This window comes from Ptychodera flava, chromosome 11, assembly GCF_041260155.1.
Source record: "Ptychodera flava strain L36383 chromosome 11, AS_Pfla_20210202, whole genome shotgun sequence".
NCBI lineage: Eukaryota > Metazoa > Hemichordata > Enteropneusta > Ptychoderidae > Ptychodera > Ptychodera flava.
The window spans coordinates 1,084,748-1,106,899 of record NC_091938.1 but is presented as its reverse complement, the minus strand read 5'-3'; the positions used below and the strand labels follow the sequence as shown (position 1 = coordinate 1,106,899).

General features: G+C 37.6%; 2 protein-coding genes and 1 long non-coding RNA gene across 3 annotated transcripts; all 3 read right to left on the bottom strand.

The window, feature by feature from the left end:
• Window positions 1-836: 836 nt before the first annotated feature.
• Window positions 837-5,630, bottom strand: LOC139143226 (uncharacterized). Its single transcript, XR_011554558.1, has 5 exons — window positions 5,437-5,630; window positions 5,131-5,229; window positions 4,546-4,644; window positions 3,982-4,079; window positions 837-2,758 (listed from the first exon to the last, which is right to left on the bottom strand). It is a non-coding gene; the product is annotated as an uncharacterized lncRNA (long non-coding RNA).
• A 97-nt stretch (window positions 5,631-5,727) lies between these two features.
• Window positions 5,728-13,134, bottom strand: LOC139143224 (receptor-interacting serine/threonine-protein kinase 4-like). The gene is made up of 16 exons (XM_070713374.1): window positions 12,738-13,134; window positions 12,302-12,378; window positions 11,951-12,044; window positions 11,558-11,854; window positions 10,490-11,020; window positions 10,281-10,351; window positions 10,018-10,113; window positions 9,446-9,544; window positions 9,149-9,247; window positions 8,780-8,878; window positions 8,478-8,576; window positions 8,000-8,098; window positions 7,626-7,727; window positions 6,734-6,832; window positions 6,278-6,379; window positions 5,728-5,859 (listed from the first exon to the last, which is right to left on the bottom strand). The coding sequence occupies exons 1-16, from the start codon at window positions 13,021-13,023 to the stop codon at window positions 5,743-5,745; spliced, it is 2,367 nt and encodes a 788-aa protein (XP_070569475.1). The 5' UTR covers window positions 13,024-13,134; the 3' UTR covers window positions 5,728-5,742.
• Window positions 13,029-21,986, bottom strand: LOC139143225 (uncharacterized). The gene is made up of 6 exons (XM_070713375.1): window positions 21,531-21,986; window positions 19,370-20,709; window positions 18,115-18,198; window positions 17,668-17,799; window positions 13,788-13,892; window positions 13,029-13,225 (listed from the first exon to the last, which is right to left on the bottom strand). The coding sequence occupies exons 2-6, from the start codon at window positions 20,631-20,633 to the stop codon at window positions 13,029-13,031; spliced, it is 1,782 nt and encodes a 593-aa protein (XP_070569476.1). The 5' UTR covers window positions 20,634-20,709; window positions 21,531-21,986.
• Between the last annotated feature and the right edge of the window lie 166 nt (window positions 21,987-22,152).

The following is a 22,152-nucleotide window of genomic DNA, read 5'->3' as shown; positions in this document are numbered from 1 at the left end:
TTTGTCTAGTAGTCAAGGCAACGTAACAATGCAGAGCTATTGAAATGACCTTAATATCCCAAGTGATGAAATACGAACCGAATCGGGCAAAATGAGGGACAAAGAGGTATAACACGTGATAAGTTGAACACAGAGCTCCCATCACGTGATGGAAGGATTGTGATCGAAACTACGCTGAGAAAATATCTCAGGCAGCAGTGACTAGTTCTCTTCTGTGAACGCATGATGGTACAAAATTTACGGACAAACAAGAAAAATACTGAGTATTGCCTGGTACCTCACATTCACTGTCCAGGTTTAAATATACTAGTCTCTTCGTAGTCTCTGTGCCGAATGGCCAGTAAATCAGCCAAGGCTACATTAAGAAATTAGCTGCCTGTAGCTGTTTGGCAAGGTCGTCTGTTCACTGATTGGTCTATTTCTTTACGTGCCCAGAGTATCAGACCAATGAGTGAATTTACTCAACAGGTGCGTAAATTCTGTAACAAATGGCAAGCTAATCTCCTGTGAGTCTTCAAGTCATGATCAGCCCAGTGTACCTTCGAGATGACGCAATGGAGTCACGACTGAAGTGCTCCCCGATAATCTTGGATTACGCGTTCGTATTTGCAAACCACCACCCTGGTCAAGAAAAAGTAAGCTTCTTGAATTTCTTAGTGCAAGATGTTAGGCGGAGAAGTATTAATTGATGCAAATTGTAATTGTATGAATTAATTCTGTATTACAATATTGCGGCGCTAATTATTTCCAGTCAATATGATATGTTCATGTACCTAGCATCTTGCATTGTATAGATGAGATGGCTGAAGTAAATACATTTCACCAATCCTAGTATAATATATCATAATTTTTATTTATTTTGCATATTATTGATGTATTTAAATGTATGTCATTCATCATTTAGCAATAAATTTACTTATTTTGCATCGTTCTCCCATACTCACTCGACTCAAATATAAACAACGATGAAATATCAAGATAATATAAAACGAGACAGTCATGGAGAAAAAATACTTTCGCGTACTAAAGTTTACATTCAAATTTATTTTAAAGGTGAACCGGCCATGCTCAAAAGAGTTCACAAAATGTCGCGAAACAAAAAAGAAAACAAACAAGACAGATCAGATGTTAATGTGTCATTTTAAACTCTGCGTTTATATTTCTGTGCACGGTGATGGTTATATTTCAAATATTTTCTGATCGACTGCTTTACTCACATGACAAGCGTGTCATTCCCTGACATTTATACGAATTTCCATTATGAACTTACAACTTGATAATGATCATTTAGTATGCCTGTGAATGAATTGTAAAATACAACAACTAAATTCAAAAGTTGCAATGAAGGAATAACCCTGGCCGCCTGTAGATGCACACTAAATTGGGTAGAATGAAGACACACAGCACGAGCTGCTAGGCGAGTTCTATATCACATCACAGTTGTCCATATAGATAGAGGGACACATGATACCGACCTGTCTATGTATGGTGTCCAAACTTGTTTTCTCAGTAGATTTGGAACGAAACGAGGAGAATTCCGAATCAAAACACTGAATGATCGTCGTTGAGCAGAAATTCAGCGACTGGGACCGACTACTGTTGACGCGAAGAATATAAAGCACACCGACACACTAGCTATTGCAGTGGAAGCGATGCTGATGAGAAAAAGTGACAACGCTGATTTTGTGAAGCGCAAGACAAATTTTTTAACAAAGTAGTTCTAAATGCAGCATTTTAATCTAATACACTACTCTTGCAAAAATGATCTCCAATCCCGCCGTAATTAGTTTTAACGTTGATTTTTCGTGCTATCAAAAAGCTCTGTCTTTCGTCAGTTGACGGGCCTTGTTCAGCAATGGTAAAACAGTTTTTACCACAGCCACTGTGTGCGCTCTTCCAGTGTGAATGACACGCTAGTGTGATAGCAATTTACAATACATGATGATGATCTTTTGTCCTTTGTTCCGATGATGACAATTTCTATGAAAGCCGATTCGCCGACATATTAAATCTATCAGTCAATAGGTTGACCTGAAAATGTTGGAAAATCTATTCATCAATTGTTCAGTAAATACCAATAATCATTTCTAATGTCTTGACAAAAACATGTGTTCCTAAGGAAAAGAGCGTCATCAAAAAGAAAGTCGTGTTAAAATACTTTTGTAGGGAAAGTAAGACATACTGTTCGCCATTAAATACCGACGAAATGAAAACACAAAACAGAATTGAACCATGGAGCAGATGTGCTCTATGTATTCAAACTTGCTACACAAAATGCTGTCAGTTTTGAGAATCTGATAGCGATTGATTTAAATTTCGATTCATAGCATCAATTTCAACATTTGCGTAATGTTCCATGCATTATACATGTGAGGTTTATCACTATGGTTACAGAAATATAAACATTTAGCGCCCCATTGGCTGGTGGTGGCCTAACATGTATAGGGGCACCAGGTTCGTTTGTCGTCTGCTGCCAACACAGTAAAGATATCTAGTCTGTGGTGGTGAATGTAAACGGATATCCGCCATGTGACGTAATATCAACGTCCTGAATCTAATGCAACTCCAAAAGAGAACCGTAGCGGTAGTTTAATCAAAGGGCATCACGGACACTGTCTTCAAAGGCCTTATTTCGCAGTATGGAAATTTCACTCGTCTGAGCTTCACATCGGGACGCAGTGACGTACGTTGATAGTCGGTTCTTTCCAATCCATAGTGCATGTCAAATGTCATCTTCACGTGACGAATTTCGATTATCCTGAAAAAAATGGATCGTCATTGTGTGTATCAATAAACGAATTCGCTTTAATGACAATTTTAAATGTGTTTTCTGTTTCGGTGATAGCTTTTAGAGTCGGTAAGTAAGAATGTCAAGCGTATACGAAGCTTTATGATCTACTGGGTTGTATTAAAATATAGACCAACTGTTGCAGAGGCACCATGCTCCCCTATCTTGGATCAAAATCCAAGCATCGATGCTTGGCTCTCTCCGTTGTAGTGTCTGTTACCCAGACTGCAATTTGGGGCTCTTCTCAGGTCTCACCTGGAAACAGAGCCCCCATGGAGCAATTTGAGTAACCAATAACATTATAGGTGCTGATCTCACTCAGAGCGCCGCCAGTTCTCAGTCATAAGAGTGTGGTATTGAAGATAATTTCTGGGAATTTTAATTCTTTATCTTGCTCTTATCGATTTATTCGAAAAAGAATTATTTTCAGTCATAAACTTTGTCTTCCAGCGGATGAGTTTAATAATATGTTATACCGAAATGACTTGGCTTTTGGCCATGGTTTTTTGTTTGAAACTGCTCTTTGTCTTTCAAATTCTTGAATTTCGGAGACAGTCTACAAACTCACTAATAAGCTTATTGACTGAATTAAAGCGCCTTCGAAAACATCGTTTGGTTCGTTTTTTATATTTGTTTTTGTTGGTGATATATAATTTATTCTATTCCCCAAAGCATGTCAAAATATTTGTGTTTAACACATCTGTATGTGTGCAATGTCCAGTCTTGTTGACTGCTTAATTTTAATCTTGACTGGAGTAATTTGTCAACAATATCATCATATATTTGTTATGCGCTGTGTTAGTAAGGATAATACTCGGCACATTTAGGGGAACAAAAAGAAGAAATATGCTGGTTTCTGGGGAAAATGTGAAAATATTATCAAGAGTAACGGTTCATGTCCCTTCAAATGAGAAACCACAGTCCTCCACCACAAGGAGGGACAGCGGCTAATATAAACTGACAACGATTAAAGCATTTAGGGAGTTCTTAGGGCAGCGGACCGTCAGAAATACATTGCCATAATTTTCAATTTTCAAAACATAACTGTATATTTTCGCATTCTTTACATTTTTTATGAATGGTGCGGAATTTGATGCGTGCATATCATATAATACGATGTAGTAATGTAAATGATTATGTCAACCATTTTTGGTGTAGACGAACAATCCCAATATTGTGAAAAATACATTTACCTGTGTTCATTATCAGTCGGTTTATCCTATTCCATCAACAGTTTTGCTATATCACTGTGACCGTACTGAAAAGCCCGGCTGAGAGGTGTGGTATTCCACTGCAACATTGTTACGTAGAACACAATTTGTAAATAAAACAAGTCTCCCAGAAAATGCACGTGTACATAACACCCTTACGTAGAATAAGTGTACATATCTACAGCACAGCAATGTATACGTAGAACACGTATGTAGAATTAGTGTTAACGCGTACCTATAGCATGGCAAGTGCTACTGAAAGGCTTAGCATATCCAGGAGAGTTCAATTTGTATGAAAATATTACGTCATAATGTTGGAAACAATGATTTTACATGAGGAAAGACTAACAAACTTGAAGACGTGACATTACACGAGGGACAAATGTTGGTGAAAATACCACTTTGAACTTTAGAACTAACAATATATAAATTTATACCCACAGCAAAGTATGATATATCTCTCTCAATATTATTTTGCGCTGAACATTCTAGTTTAACAACATCTTTTTAAACTAATCTAATCAAATTGAAATGATTTCTTATTACCCTATCGACAGCATCAGTCCTCGCCCCAGCGTCGACAAGCACCTTGACGGCAGGGCCATGTCGTTTCTGAGCAGCCCAGTGCAAAGGTGTGTACTTGTTCTGAGGAAAACAATGAAAATACACACTTTGAATAAATGGGTTAGTGAAGGAAATATTCAGAATTGAAACTTCAGTTTAATGAGAAGTCTTTTGACTCTTCATCATTTGTTTAACACAAGACGTCATTGAAACCACAGACACTACTGTCTATGTTCAAACAAAAGTTTGAGTGATGACTCCCAATTCAGTTTCCCATTCCCAGTCCGTTAAGAAGAAATTCATAACTCAAATGTCAATAAATAATAAACTAGTTTTATTGGATGTGGTGATTTCCATCATGACGACTTTTTTATCGCTGCGAGCAAATTTGGAAATTCAGGATATTTTTTTTCACGACTAGACGGTCGCACTGAATGCAGACAGATTTCTTCTAGTAAATTCTAACAACAAAGGCCACCACAAGACGAAAATGAAAATATATGGCCGCTGCGCCTGAATATCGACTAACAACTGTTCATACAAATTGGCAATCAAATAAATACTCACCGTATCGACTGCTTCTATGTCAGATCCAATTGATATCAGGTGTTTGATGACATCCACGTGGCCTTCCTTGGCTGCTAGGTGCAGTGCCGTTGACTTGAGCTGCAACAGATTTCAATAGGGGTAATTTCACTAGAAAACGTTCATATCATGAGGAATTGAAAATGGAGAAAATACTCTTCAAATTTACATGATTAAATCGTACACACTCTAATACCATAGTACATCATTCTCGTCATTAATAACATGATTCCAAATGCATGTGGGTAGAATGGGATATGTTTTTTCGAGCAATATTGTTATAATTACCTTTCCACCGCGTATATCTTTGTCCAAACCGGCGTCAGTGAGAGTTTTAACAACATTTGTGTGGCCATTTTGGGCAGCTAGATGTAGCGCTATCAAGTCATTCTGAAAACGGACATACCAATGAACCTGGTTGAAATATGCTTTAAGTATAAATATAACGCATGTCAACCTTCATATTAATGTTGAGTCTTCCAACTCATTGTAATTGGAGACATTGTTTCAGAACGTGACATCACGAGACGAGATAGGTGTTACATCAATGTCAATACTGAAAAGTTCAATACTAAAACGTTAGTCCGACGAGGTTCATGTCAAAGTACATACCTTGGTTCTTGCCTCTTTGTCTATCCTCGTTTCCACAAGAATTTTCACGACTTGGTTATGTCCCTTCTTTGCTGCTAGATGAAGTGACGTGTGATTGTCCTGTACAGTAAAATAATCTCATTTAAACAGTAAAACACATCTTAAATAAGGTCCGATAATGTAAACAAATATATTTCCTCAATTTTCTGAATAACTGTCCGATAAGTCTATGGAATCTGATTCAAATCAGATGTAGAGATGGTGACGTGTCTACATTTATCTGTTTTATGCTGCTTTCGTTGGCTGTTTGTCGCTTCACTAGGCCGGGCGTATGCCATCTCTACATTTGATTTTGAGTGGATTTCATTTCATCCAGACAAGCTTTTAAAATAATTTGTAATGTATTCGCTACTTGTAGAACAAAGCGATGGCAGTAACAGTGAGGTACTGATTTCTCTCAGTTTTTCCTTATGAACAACATTTTTTACGTCTTAAGGTTCAATAGATATAAATTTAAAAAACGTTTCTATAAACTTACACTTAAAGTACAGGCAGCCACATTTACACCAGCTTCTACGAGGATTTTCACAACAACCACGTGACCATTCTCCGATGCCACCAGTAACGGTGTGTAACCATCCTACAATACATCATGTGAAACAAATATGCCAAGCATGCTGCAGTATGTGTCATGTCAACGATTTCAATCGGCGCATTTTATAGGACGGACTTGCGTCAGGTTAGCTCTTCTTTTCCTTCCCTTTTTTATAAATGTTTTTTTTCTAACCTAATACTAAAGTGTTAAGAGTATATTTCTGAAATATACGATATGGGAGAAACGGAGCATAGACCGTCAATGATTCATACAGAAACTAGAGCGTCAATGTTCTTCCACTGGCTAGAATAGACTGAAAGTCTAAAGCAGAGAGATACATCAATAGTCTCCATTTTGAAAAAAAATTAGATTTCTTAAATAACAAACAACATAACGTACTTTTGCGTTAGCCTCCTTGTTGGCACCAGCTGAGAGCAAAATTTGAACGACTTCCGCTCGTCCTTTGTGAACAGCAACGTGTAGAACTGTGTATCCATCCTGTAATAACAAGTTAGTTCATAAATCAGATATCATTCCTGCCTTTTCAAAAAAGCTCTCTGAATCCGATTTCAATGAATATATTAATTGAAACACGTGAGGGAAATTTAAATCAGGTAACATAACATCAAAATGAATGGAAAGTTCTTGGTGAGAGCATTAAGAACATTAATGTTTTGGCTAGAACTTCTTCTTGCTTTGTTTTCATACTGAACAGATTTAAAGTATATCAGTATTATGCGCAGACTCCATTGATTGAATTTTGAACTAGAGAACTAGGAATTGCATACAGTGTGCTATATTGATATTTCAGAACATTTCGCTCATATGTACCTCTTTAAATGTCCTTTGTGACATGGAGGTTGGAGGTTACCTCTAATGTTTCAGTTGACCGGTGAGGGCGCATCTCTTGGCTAAAAGAGTAAGTGGTTTCGTTTCTCAATCTGAGTCTCTGACAAAATCATGTGATGGTGTGATCGTGTTTAATTTCATTTCATTTTCTTTGTTGTTTTATTTTTCAGCCCAAAACAGTCAAACGATACCGACACGAAACTAACAATCAGGGAATGTTTACGTTCAGTGGTTATTCTGACGATAAGTTCACTTTTCAGTACGGTACACTGAATGCATCTGATCCTACTGACATTGACGTATTTGCTTGTGTTGTTCATTGCCAAATACTGTATTTTTAAGCATACATGAGAAAGGCTGACGCCGCTAGTGTACTTCAACGCGCGCGAAGATGAGAAACAAACCATTTTCTTCCTTTTTTTAGCTATGTAAAATTACCCACCGTTTCTGTTCCAGCCTCCATGTTGGAACCGGCATCAATGAGAAGTTTGGTGACCTTCCCATGACCCTTTGCAGCTGCTGCATGGAGAGGGGTCCACTTATCCTGCAGGAATATTGAGCAAAATTAGAAAACTTACAAACTTAGAAGCCCTTGTTATCATTGATCATAATGGATGCAATTCATTACACGAAGGAAGTTCATCGGAGCGCCTTCAAATCATACGCAAAAAATCCATTGACTTTGTTTGAAATGTGTATTATTTCGTCTGTCATAGACATTTAAGTTTACTCATTCCGACGTTATTTCTATTTAGCTAAACATAAAATTTCATTTGCGGACATGTCGGAAAATATTGTAAATGTTTCCGACAATACCTTCGCTGTCGCTTCCTTGTTAATCCCAGCATCTGTCAGAACATTGATAACGTCTTGTTTTCCTTGCTCGGCTGCGTCATACAGTGGCGTGTGTTCACTCTATCAGTCAGGAAAAGGGATCCATGAATCATTTATACATGTAAACAGACAAACAGACAGACACACAGACACACAGACACAGACACACACACACACACACACACACACACATATATATATATATGTGTGTGTGTGTGTGTGTGTGTGTGTGTGTGTGTGTGTGTGTGTGTGTGTGTGTGTGTGTGTGTGTGTGTAAATATTCTTTCAAATGGAATATCAATAATAAAGTAAAGTAGCATACGAATTCTCATAGATAGGCCATTCTACACTACAATAATCGGTTTCGTCCGTTTGAATTTCAAAATGAAAATATTTTGACATCATATGCAGCAGTCAAGAACATAATCATATTACAAAGAAATTAGGATTGTCATCTTACCACATCTTTAGCTTCGCTATTGACACCAGCATCGATGAATGTTTTGACAGTCGTTGCATGGCCATAGAATGCTGCAAAATGTTGGGGCGTTCTGCGTTTCTGTAATGGTATATTCACAGAGTAAATGCTACCAGGTTATGCGTGACGAATTGAATCATTTCTTGTCAATTGGTTGACTTATTATCGGTTGACGACTCATGGATAAATTTGAGTCATTCTCTCTTAATCTCTCTTACTTAAGATTTCTGCAAGGTTGATTCATATCTTTCGAGCGAAATCATATAAAAGAGGTAATTAGTTACCTTGTCAATTGCATTCTTGTCAGCACCTTTCGATATCAATAATTTGACGATATCAACGTAGCCATTTCTTGCTGCCCAGTGTAAAGCTGTTGATCCATCCTACACAGGGAAATGTAAACGTTCAATTTCAAAAACTAAACGCCGATAGTGAAACTAAAATCTAAATCACACGTTAATTACTAACCGATTGTGTGTATATTGACGGGCGAACGAATAGAACAGATACCTACCTACCTACCGACCGACCGACCGACCGACCGACCGACCTAGCTAGCTAGCAAGATGCATATATTGACGATGGGAAATTCTAGATGGTAAATTCAAAATTGCCTGCTATAGCTGCCATGAGATCTTCCTGCGCATACTCACCACATTGCGGGCTTCTTTATCTGCTCCGGCATCTATCAGATAATTGACGACATTTAAGTGACCATTCCATGACGCCAAATGGAGAGCTGTCCATTTTAGCTGTTAGTATGAGACAGAAGAAATTTCATGTGAAAACAACTGCATGTCAAACTTTCGATGCAAAAAGAGAGTAACCGCAAGATCACTTGGCATTTAATGCAAAGGCGAAGTTGAGCAGACAGTTTATGAATGTTTACGTATATTTTCTGTTGGATTTCGAATACGTATCTTTGTGTCATGAAGACATAGTCATCTTACCTTCTCACCAGCATCTTTATCGATACCGCCTTCAACAACGCATTTTACCATGTCTAAATCACCGGCAGCTGCCGCGATGTGTAGTGCAGTATAACCATCCTGAAAGACGCAATCGTGATTTTGTTCAGAGGTCGAAATAACACAACAATAAAGAGCATAAATCAATTGAGTGTCTGGTTTATTTTTTGTCATTACCGCAAGTATATTTACGCTTAGGCCAACCGAAATGTGCCCTGTCTTACATAATATATTACTAATTACCTTAGGACAACCATCCATGAGGGAAACTATCTTAATTACATTCTAGAAACTTAGGTTAAAACAATGGTAGAATCGGTGATTTCTTCTAGTACTGTTGTAAGAATTGATTGGCCTGAGCACGGTAAACGTACTATTTGAAGTCAAAAACAGTATTAGACGAGACAAAGTAAAGTTTCATAGCATAGAATGCGCCTTCGGGACAATTTTTACACTCAATATTCTACAATGCGTTTCTGATATGCTGCTGTAGTTGACTCCTTTTTGAAAGACATATGAGGCCCCGAGAAAGTATTAAGCGGAAAAAAACTGACCTCCGTTGCAGCGTTAACATCTTCGCCTTGTTGTATCAGTGACATTACCGTTGACAAGTCTTTATTTACAGCAGCAATGAGAATATCGGACCAATTCTGAACAGTATGGTGAAATACATTATCAATAAAACTCATTTGGTATCCGAGTCATAGAAAATTTACAGAAGTTTCAAAATATCGTATGTCTAAACGACTGCTTTAATAGTACAATGAGAATATTCATTGATTCGATTATAGAAGGACTGTAGATAATTAATACAGACCTTCCTGATCTTGGATTTAGATTTTATATCCGTTGGACCAACTAAGGTCATTTCCCTCGGTAATTCAGTGCCTGCAATGCAAACAAAATGGACAGTGTAAATATTTACCTCTAAAGAGTGTCAGAATAATATTTTTTGTCTTTTTTTCAAACGCAAACGAGACAGCATGGTTGATCGAAGCGCAGTCACAGCACTGGGAATATGATTACCTGTGTCAGAAAGTGTAGACTTGGACGCCATTTCCACTGTCTGTAAACGCTGATGTGTTTCTGTTGAGGATTGTGGTAGGTCCAACATCTGTAGGATTTCAACTTCCAAATATTTCAGCAACTCATCGGTATCAACCAGACCCTCCCCCTCCTCTTTCTTTTGAGAGATGTGTGTTTTCAATGATCTCATTCTTTCTTCAAAGAGGGAGATTGTCTGATTTTGCTGAGTGACTATTCGTGATATTTTTATGTTGTCATCACTTCCCATTCTTACTTTTTGTTCAAGCGTGCGCACTTGATCGTTGGCGAAATGAAGAAGGTTATTTGCAATAACTCGCTCTGCCTTTTCCTTTTTTAATCTGCATGCACTATCCAACCATCTGTTTACAAGCTGGTCGACGACGCGAACATAGTCTTCAACTGTGGTTACATTCACTGACGGAGTTAAACCTCTTACCACCAAACTCTCAGACTTCTGATCGACTAGGAACCTGGTATCTGATCCGTAGATATCCATCTGGTGTTGTAGCTCTGCAAAAATTCAAAGACGGCGAATATTTAGTTTGCGCACACAAATACAGAAACAGTATGCTTCAGTCTGTGCTCCGTTCCTGACTATAACTTGTTATACTTGTTTCTGGTAAAACTTTTGATGACTTTCACTGATGTCATGGAGCATTCCTTTATGTGCTCTCCCTTTGCCAAATTGAAAAATACTTGTGCATGGCGCAAGTGCAATACTAAAAAATACCACAGCAGTCTAATGAACCAACGAATAACATTCTACTTCCTGAATGTTTATTTTCTGATCTTCTGCATCTTTTATTTCGTTATTTAAAAGAAAAATTGGATACCTTGTAAAATATTATTATTCACGGGTATTCGATTAAAATAACAGCGATTCTGTCAATCGCCTGTGACCGCTAGGGAGTCTTTATGGTTATGGTTAGGGTAGAAATACACAGATAACGGACTACAGGAAAACCGTTTTAGTTCGTATCGATAGGTTGGAGTCCGCTGATCTTCACATGTACACGTGCTTTTTTTTCACTGTGTATAAAAACTAACCTTTGATGTCAAATCGTTCCTCGTCGTCTTGTGTTCGGAGACAAGACTGCAAACTTCCATTGACGAGAACTTTGTTGATTCCAATCAGACCAAGTATCGGTGGTTTTCTTTTGAGGAGTGTCTTCAATCTGTGCCCTTGATGCACTCTGACAAGACCTAAATACTTGCTCAGATTTGTGGATGGACTTGTCGGACGAATCTCATCGAAACCACCGATGACCTCACTGAGGTATACCTTTGGATTCAATGTCGGAGGATGTTTTCCATCACACTCAATGGACAGCAAGGATGGCTGATCTGAGGAAAAAACATGGAAATGTGAGAAATAATTTCAAACACAGCTACAGTCAACCACAACAAACTGCCGTTGTAAGACTAAAAATGCTGCCTCACCATCCACAGAGGTCATCGTTTCTTCAGGGTCGTCTCCAAACAAGGAGCCAAAAGCAAGTTCGTCAGCCATACGGATTTCCTCTGAACTCTCCGACTAAAACAAAAAGAGAGATATAGAGATAAATATTCCAAGACGAGAAGTCATCTTCCGTGTTTCAAGCAAGGACACTTCCGAATGTCTTAAATAGTACTTCTCTAAAATTATCATGCACCGTTTCAATTTTCGACACAAATGTTTATTTTTGAAATGAGGGTATTTGACGTACCCATTATTCTCCCAGCCTGATAGACTGCCTATCTTTACACATTTTTGAGTGGATGTGATTGTCACCTGCTTTAGCATCAACTTACCATTCGCTCGGAAATCTCGAAACTGTCATCATATTCTTCCAATTCCTCTCCGTTGTCATAGTAACTTGGGGAGTATTCTAATAAAACAATAATCCAGTGAAGGAACGGTATTTCATCAACAGGTTATTTTGGGGATTGTTGTTTTAGTTTTTTGTTTTGTCTTTTGTTTGTTTTCTTTTGAAGGCTAAGTTCAACACAAAGGTTGAATTGTGTCTCACGTCGCCGCTATGTCTCCCGATGACACACATAGATTAATTAAAATAACGAATGAGTATTACACACACAATCTGAAAGAGTGTGATTGAAACAATTAAGAATTCTTACATATAAAGAGTTGATAATACTCCTAGTGACGTTCCTCATTTGAATAAATTATTTCAGTACATGATAACCTCTTGCTCCAATCTAACATACTTCTATTCAAAATACTCTTTACCTTTAATTCCATATTTTATCTCGAGTGCACACTTTTGGTATTGCCACGTTTCTATAGTAGTTATCAATGAAATGGTGCTGGCATTAAAGTTAGTTAAGACTCTTTCCGTAACTATATCTTTCTCAAAAACTCTCTTCAGTGTTCCACCGTTGTTATCATTCCACAATGTTTCCAGTGCTTCATGAGTCGTGCATTCAAACACAGCGATAAGACTGCTAGGGTGTGTTGCCTTTGGAATGATTCCAATCCTCTCTGCGTATTCCATGGCCGATGGAATGTCTTCCATTGATCTCACGTTGTCGAATATGCGTCTGGAATGATTCCAATCCTCTCTGCGTATTCCATGGCCGATGGAATGTCTTCCATTGATCTCACGTTGTCGAATATGCGTCTGGAAATGTATGCCTTTGTTCTGAGAATGACATCTTCTGTTGTCATTCTTTCGTTAAATATGATCTCGTCTGGGTTGACGTGGACTCCGATTTCTCCTGAGGATTTCAATAATTACAGACGGCAAATGATACTTGAATATCTACCAAACAACGCTACCTAGCAAGGGTGACATGACTTCGTTGTTGCTACAAAAAAATAAATTGTGCTGTTCCGATAACATGGTTTTCATAAATAGGGTAGGTAGGTTGGCAGCGATTTTTTTTCCAAAATATTTTCATTTTTAAGTATAGTTATGCATTTTCAGGGGTTCAGAGCTACCAAACACTGGCCACAACATTTCCACAAAAACGTATCATACATATAAAAGAAATAAAAACATAAAAGACATCATCATTCAAGCAAAAATCAAATGCCAGGTAATAAATGCGTGATTTTATGGGATTTTTCTTCCTTATTTTACTTCTGTGTTTATATAGCTCTAAAAGTTTAGGGTCGGCAGGTCAAAAATAGGGTAGGTCGGGTTATCGGAACAGCACAATTACTTTTTCTCGGCCTAATCGGGAAATGAAAAAATTTGCAATGTGCAGGAAAGATTGTACAAAAGAATGCTCGTCATCATGTGTGTATACATATAAAAATGAAATGTCAGAAACTTACGTGGTTGACGAAGCCACTTGTTATGCGACGAACCTGCAGTTTGCTCTGACCTGTTAGCTGATTCTATGTCGGACACAGCAGAGTTATGAATTTCGTCCTTCTTTCCTGAACAGACGGCAAGAACGACGAATTGATCAACAAAAGCGTGTGTGTTAGTAAGTCATAGGTAAATCGAAGAACATTGGACAAACCCTAAGCTTAATTATATGCGAAACTAAAGTTGTCAGAAGAGACTTTAAACGGGCTAAGTGGCCATAAATATTAAGGTAGTATACACATTTTAATAGCGCCATTTTGGGTCACATTGTTTTGGTCAGTGCGATGTAAAACGATACACCTGAAATTTGTTTTTTTTTCTGATTGTAATATGTTCGGTGAATTGTACCATTCAGCGAAGTAAAACCAACACAACCGAATAGCGGTGTGTGATACATAATAATGTCTTACAGTGCTACGTTGGAGCTGTGCAGTGCTGTATTCTGCAGTCTAGTATAGTTTAAGCTGTGTAAATGTAAGGTTTTACCAGTGTTTTGTAGTCTAGCCACAGAGTAATATCATAGACAGAGTGGCAACACTTGCATGCCTTTTGTTCCATTGTTGTCTCTGTAGACTATTGGCTTTTCATATTAAAATGAGCTTAAAAGGTGTTAAACTTTTTGGAGGCTTGGTTTGTGGTTGATAATTACACGAGATTATGCGAAACATACGACGAGATGGCATCGTACTGCCAGTCGCGTAGCAACCATAGTTACTTTGTGAGCTCTCAGGCCAGAAACACTGCCTCACGCCAATCAAAACATAACACGCCAGCAGTTTCATAAACATGTCCTTTCTTGGCGCACGTGTAAAAGACGGTATGACTGACCGTAAACCATTGAGTAAAACCAGACAGTATCGATAAAAGACTTTCAAATTTGGTTCAAACACACTCATTATATATTCATAAAAATATGAGAGGAATTTTTAAAACGGTAAAACCCACTTTCCTGAAGCTCAAAACACTTCCGTTTTCGCCAGCACATCAATTCCGATCAGCACAACACGACAACAACTGTAACCTCCACAAATGTAATAATCTCCACAAATGTAATATCAACCACAATTGTAATAAAATGCACCCATAAATGTAATATCGCCCATAAATGTAACAAAAATCAACCATAAATGTAATAAAAACACCAACCACAAATGTAATAAATGGTAACTATAAATGTAATAAAAAAAACACCCATAAATGTAATACTTATCAACCATAAATGTAATAAATCTATTTTGTCGTTGCAATTGAGGAATTAGCCCTTAAATATTGATCTATGTAATAAGGAAAGCAACTCCACACATTATTCATTTCTTAATTGTTTGCGTTTAGTGTGTTTTGCATATTTGAAAGTGTATTTTACGTTTCCCTGTTTGGTGTACAGTACTGATTGGCCATGGCTAGACACAGCTGTAATGTGAATGTCAGTGCAGTCTGTACTCCAGAGTGGGAAAGACTGTATAACACTACGATCCTTTAACACCGTTTTTTCGAAAATTGCCGTACTTTCTTAATCAATTGCCTCAAATTCGTCTTCAGTGGATAAATTGTGTGGAATAATCGATAGATTGTCTGTATTCCTATGTTGTCCCACTTGAAGTTTGTTCCTTCACTAGGGATGCCAGGATGTCTAATTTTGTTCTACAGTGTTCAAGGTAGTGTTCGTATTGTTTTTTACTAGATTGAAATACCGGTATATGTTCTCGTCTGTAACCTCCACAAATGTAATAATCTCCACAAATGTAATATCAACCACAATTGTAATAAAATCAACCACAAATGTAATAAAATAGTCAACCATTAATGTAACAACCCGCAACCACAAATGTAATAAACAATTTAACCATAAATGTAATAAAACTCAACCATAAATGTAATAAACTTGAACTTGCATATGTGATCATTTGTTTATCAATGCCCTGAGTAAATAATAACTTTAATAAGACTAGTGTAATGTTATTGCATACTTTCCTGAAACTAGGTTTCCTTTCCGAAACACAGAATAGAATACTTTGAGAACGCTATTAGAAAACGGCGAGGTACTGATCAAACCGTTAGATAATGGTTGTGGAACAGCAGTTCTAGACACTGATAATTACGTAATAAGGAAGCGTCAAAATAACTCGTCAACCAGTGATACCACACAAAGTTTATGACAGATGACTCAGAACAAATAACAGAGAAATATAATACCTTATAACAGAAACTTACGAAACAAAACATGTTGACGAGAACATATATTTCAATCTAGTAAATAACAATACGAACACTACCTTGACGCAGTAGAACAAAATTAGACATCCTGGCATCCCTAGTGAAGGAACAAACTTAAAGTGGGACAACATAGGAATACAGACAATCTATTGATTATTCAACACAATTTATCCTCTGAATACGAATTTGAGGCGATTGATTAAGAAAGTACGGCAATTTTCGAAAAAAACGGCGTTAAAGGATCGTAGTGTTATACAGTCTTCCCCACTCTGGAGTAGAGACTGCACTGACATTCAGATTACAGCTGTGTGTATGGCCAATCAGTTCTGTACACAAAACAGGGAAACGTAAAATTCACTTTCAAATATGCAAAACACACTAAACGCAAACAATTAAGAAATGAATAATGTGTGGAGTTGCTTTCCTTATTACATAGATCAATATTTAAGGGCTAATTCCTCAATTGCAACGACAAAATAGATTTATTACATTTATGGTTGATAAGTATTACATTTATGGGTGATTTTTTTATTACATTTATGGTTACCATTTATTACATTTGTGGTTGGTGTTTTTATTACATTTATGGTTGATTTTTGTTACATTTATGGGTGATATTACATTTATGGGTGCATTTTATTACAATTGTGGTTGATATTACATTTGTGGAGATTATTACATTTGTGGAGGTTACACTCGTCAACATGTTTTGTGTCGTAAGTTTCTGTTATAAGGTTGTATATTTCTCTGTTATTTGTTCTGAGTCATCTGTCATAAACTTTGTGTAGTATCACTGGTTGACGAGTTATTTTGACGCTTCCTTATTATGTAATTATCAGTGTCTAGAACTGCTGTTCCACTTCCATTATCTAACGGTTTGATCAGTACCTCGCCGTTTTCTGATATCGTTCTCAAAGTATTCTATTCTGTGTTTCGGAAAGGAAACCTAGTTTCAGGAAAGTATGCAATAACATTACACTAGTCTTATTAAAGTTATTATTTACTCAGGGCATTGATAAACAAATGATCACATATGCAAGTTCAAGTTTATTACATTTATGGTTGAGTTTTATTACATTTATGGTTAATTTGTTTATTACATTTGTGGTTGCGGGTTGTTACATTAATGGTTGACTATTTTATTACATTTGTGGTTGATTTTATTACAATTGTGGTTGATATTACATTTGTGGAGATTATTACATTTGTGGAGGTTACAACAACAACACAAGCTTTGTCGAACATACTTTCGCTGAACAATTGGTGAAAATCCGAAAATTACCGAAGGGTGCATGGTCGGCACTCTTCGGAAAAGAGAGCCAAGAGCTTCGTGAGGCGAGGCAAACATGGATTGCTTACGTAACCGCTTCACGCCTTAAACAATAGCTGTTGCCACTCTGTCTGATATTACTCTGTGGTCTAGCGGAGTGTACTTAACACAGGTTATACTTTCTATTCATGCATGTGAATGTAACTCTTTTGTGTAAAACTTTTTCGATTTATGGTTTCACTGACTTCAAATGAAAGGACAACATCTACATTTTGAGTGACTTTCTTTCTCTCCGGCATAATGTAAATTACCTAGGTAATATAAAAAAGGTCCGTATGAAACCAAGAGTTTACCCTTACTTTTCTGCTGATGTGGATGACGAATACCAGTGGACGTTGACTGAATACACTCAGTCGTTTCTGATATGAGTGATTGCACTCCTTGAATAGTTTCTTGCAAAGGTGGGGGGAAAGTTATATTTTCTTCTTCTTCTGGACAAAGTTTAGAAATGAAAGACATTCAGAAAATGGGTTTCCGTACACCAAAACAACGTACATTATATCAATTTGTACTCTTGTCCAAATGGCTCAGTAAGAACCAGACAAAACGTAGCACAAAACGTCGTTCAGTAAAAACATAATGTTATCTTTTAATAATGATCACTGAATAGCATTACATTACTATACAAAATCTCGTCATTTTAAACACAAGAACATCCAAGCTCAATTTTTACTTCTGCATTTCAAGTCGCTTGACTCAGTTTCTGTTCTACTCTATGGACACTGTCGAGTCAGCAGATTGCTTACCCAGTTTTCTTTTCTTTGATGTTAAAACGACTTCATCATGTTTTCCACTCTTCTCTTTTACTCTTTCTTCGTTGACGTCAGGTTCTGTGGAGAAAATAAAGATTTAAAAAATTGTGAAACTCAAAATAATCTCGCAATCATCACTGGCGTACAAACTTTTGTTATTTGAATTTATTCTAATGCACACATCAAGTTATGAGATAGCTTAATGTGTTATTCAAAATTATATGGTACTGCAAGCAATGGTATTTAGTTGTCTGTCCTCAACATAAGGGTACCACTCACAAAAAGTTAAAAGGCTGCAGTAAAACTTGTTTTCACCAAATCAGGTGACTGTGACGCAGATTTAATAGGAAGCAACTGCTATCTGTTTGCACTGTTTTGGTGAATCATTTGAAACAACAAAATACACACAGTCCATGTTGAGATCTAGCAATAGACCCTTCCAACATCGGTTAAGTTATGAGATTAAAGTGAATTCTGTTAAAAGATCACAGATTTATTAAACTACCAGAGGGCTCTAACACGGTCCCTGTATAGAGGGACCGTGGCTCTAACTTCTTTTTCACAACAATGGAAGTGTGTGACCTTTAAAGGTGGTTCGTTGACGACTCAAAACCACAGTGATCAACGGAGTTGGGTTTTTTTTCCATTTCTGTATGCTTTATGGTGAAATCTGCAATTTTTATTTTTTGGCAATTATTGCCATTTTTGGTCAGAAAATTTTATTCTCAAAAAACTTCTCGTCAGATAGCTTTGGTGGACGTGTTCTTAGGGATGATCCGATGTGATATATTCAAATTATGATGAAATCTTCAATTGTATACAAACATGCATTTGATGAACAGTGAATTATGAAACTAGATACATCAGAGATCTGATACTTGTAAAAGTAATTTATGATGAATTAGCAGTACTTGTATATCACAATTGACTAGCTAAATGACGTTATCCAAGTTTTGAATAATGTTCTAGCGTCTAGTTGACAAAAATCTTGTTTTCCTTTGTTTCTTGAGATATCAAGATGAATTAATAGAATCTTTTTTAATATGAACATTCCTTTGAATTTTTCAGAATATTTAGGACCTCTATCAACACGGCCCGAATGAGAGATTCCTCTATTTTGGAACATATATCAGGGAACGCTTCTACGCGGATCAATGTGAAACCCTTCAAGGAATACGTTGCGGTACACGACCGTGCCTTTTCATTTAATGACATGGATGATAGCTTGTAACTTTAACCAATTTCTTACCTATTTTCTTAATCACACCCCCTTGTTTGACAAGTTGAGCACAGTGTTGACCGAAGTTTCGCTGTGACTTCGCGATCACGCCTTCTTTTCCACTACTCCTAATTTCTTTCTTTAATCGCTGGGCTTGTTTCAAAGCAGTTGGATAATTACGTAGCACTTTCATGACTCGTTTCTTCCAGATATCACTGTCTTCTTCTGACTCGTTCAATCCAACCGACACAACAAAGTTGTCGGCTATCTCCGGGAAATACTTCTTAAGAAATAGACCAAAACCAGAATTGCTGGTAACAAGTGTTGGAATTCCAGCAGTACACGCCATCAAACCTATAATACCGAAAGGATCTGACTGTGGTCCGTGGACGACAAGCTGGCATTGCTGGAGAGCCGTGTATAAGTCATCCAAAGACTCGACCGGGCCAGTATTGACCTGTAGATGGGACGGCGAGTCTGCCATATTATGGAGACGTTCTTGAAAACGCTCGTAGTCAATATTTACGCCGATGAATCTCCACCGTGGCTTTAAGTCGTCAAACTCAAAGTGCTCGGAAATTTTTCCGAACCCTTTGGCTAGCACGCTAAACTTTCCCAAAGGGGTTTCTGTCGGTGCACACGTGGAGTAGAACGACAAAACATCAATGCCGTATTGTACATTATGTTCCTCGAAGGGCAGCAACAGAAACTTGCGATCGACAAACGGGAAATAGCAAAGTTGTCGTTTATCCTTTGAAATTTTGTTTTGAAAATAATTCCAAATCTTTGGCCCAACTGAAACAATAAAGCTACCGACCGAACCAAATTCTAACATATTTCTCTCAAGTTCTTGGATTTGGCCGACAGGGAGTCCAAGTTCCGTTGGAATTGTGTGGAAGAAGAAGACACATTTGGCTTTGCGAAATTTGACAACTCCCTGCTGAATACATCTTGCAGCGTTCGCCGTGGCTTCTTCCGGATCGGCGGTTGCGTGACCGACGATAAGATCAACATGATGGCAATCCTTAAGTTGAGGAAAGAACGACTCGTGTAACATCAACCGATCAATTCTTGGCGTCTCAAATTGTGCCTCTGGCTTCTCTTCGGCGACGACCAACGTGATACCATGGTAACGAGCATCTTCTTCTTCGTTGTCAGTAGCCTCTAACACCGTGTAGAAAACTTTCCTCCCATCTTTACGGAGCAGACGAGCAGTTTCCCTCTGGACGAAATTTACTTGAAAATTACTGGTCTTTGGAAACCACTCAGTGGCAACGACCAAAGCCGACGCCATTAATATTGCTCAGCAACAAATTGAAACTTTAATTGATTTTCAACAAGCGACTACTAAACGTTCAGTCCAGGGGAACCTGCAGGAAAAACAATTTTGTAGATGTATAGAGACAGTACCAAATAGTGCTCCAAGATATTTTTGAAGGAGAGTGTAAGGCAGTTTAAAGAGAAATTTTCGTGTACAGTAGTGAATGAAAACTGGGCACTTAAGCCAGAGGCTACTCGATACCCATATGTGTAGTATTTTGAAGAGTGTTTGAAGGTATTTGCTCTGAGACAGAAGCTTAACCTCGTGTAACCTTTCGAAAACAATGCGCAGCATTCAAAAGTGTCTGGGCTGGATTGGTAACATTCCGAACACGATCGATGTAATGACGTATCGACGCAGAGAAAACAATGACAGCCCGGGGACAATGGCCGCATAAGCAGTATGTACGTTTATTTCCCCCGTTTTCATCATTGACTCCACAGACTGATGACCAAAAGAGATCGAGTGAAAGCAAATTTACTTGCGCGCAAACAGTAGACACAAACTTGGGTCTCCTTCAATGGTTGCCTTCACGTCTCAAGACGTTTCAAGGTGTATTAAGGGCGCGACTGCCGTAAACGGCCATGATGTAATGAAAATAAAATGAAAAGAATGCCTCACAGTCAACTCCACTGTAATCAAGAAAGTATCAACAAAATATAATGAAACCGGTGGATGGATAGAGCTATTTCATTGTAAGTAATTAGCATAACTGATAGTTAATATAATTGTCAGTCTTCTAACAGTTTGAATTTTACTTTCCGATTTCGACTTATTGCCATTTCAGTTTGGTGTGGTTCACACTGTCAACTCGGCGTAATAATACATTCCATTGCGGAGCTACACAAACCGAAAGTGGAAGTGACTTACCGGGTATATTTAACAAAATACACCAATTCTTGTCTGTAAATGTTGCTTAGGCAGTTGAAATCTCTTGCTCATTACTTTGGAAACTGGTCTGTCGGTATATTTTCTGCCTCCGTTGATTTTATTCACCTACTCTGTAGGCTGCCATATCATCATGAATTTCAGCGTAAAATTTCAATGGGGAAATCCCATCGGGCCCCTGAGATATGAGGTCGTTCAGTTCACAGATTGTAAAACAGTCAACAACCTTGGTTGAGGCACAAAACAATCAACAAACAATTACATTGGTACAGGAGTTGTAAGATTTGCATCATTCGTACATGCAGTCTCGCTCTTTACTCACATTGATGTAAGAATCAGCGCGGTTTTGTCAATAAACCCACAGAATGGAAAATTTTTCCGAATTTTTAAATCTTCACGACGTTTTATTTAAATTGCACTGTTCGCAAATTTCGTTAGATAAATCGACCTGTAATTGCTTAAACACTATGGTTTGTTTTTCATTTGCTACCAAGTTTGAAATATATAATTTTTGAATATAAATTTACGCATTTCACGCGTATCTTTAATATGCAAAGCCTGTGAAGTAATTTTTTCATGAAATATTTTTTTATCCCTCAGAGAC

Bases quoted from the DNA above. Each gene is read 5' to 3' on its own strand.
- LOC139143224 (XM_070713374.1), bottom strand. From the start codon at position 13,023: ATGGAAGACATTCCATCGGCCATGGAATACGCAGAGAGGATTGGAATC. The intron at 6,380-6,733 runs GTACGTTATGTT...GATGTATTGTAG, and splicing joins ACAAGGAGGCTAACGCAAAA to GATGGTTACACACCGTTACT. The intron at 5,860-6,277 runs GTAAGTTTATAG...TTTACTGTACAG, and splicing joins TGGCTGCCTGTACTTTAAGT to GACAATCACACGTCACTTCA.
- LOC139143225 (XM_070713375.1), bottom strand. From the start codon at position 20,633: ATGGCGTCGGCTTTGGTCGTTGCCACTGAGTGGTTTCCAAAGACCAGT. The intron at 17,800-18,114 runs GTAAGCAATCTG...AACTTTGTCCAG, and splicing joins ATCAAAGAAAAGAAAACTGG to AAGAAGAAGAAAATATAACT. The intron at 13,893-17,667 runs GTAAGGGTAAAC...CCGTCTGTTCAG, and splicing joins TCATCCACATCAGCAGAAAA to GAAAGAAGGACGAAATTCAT.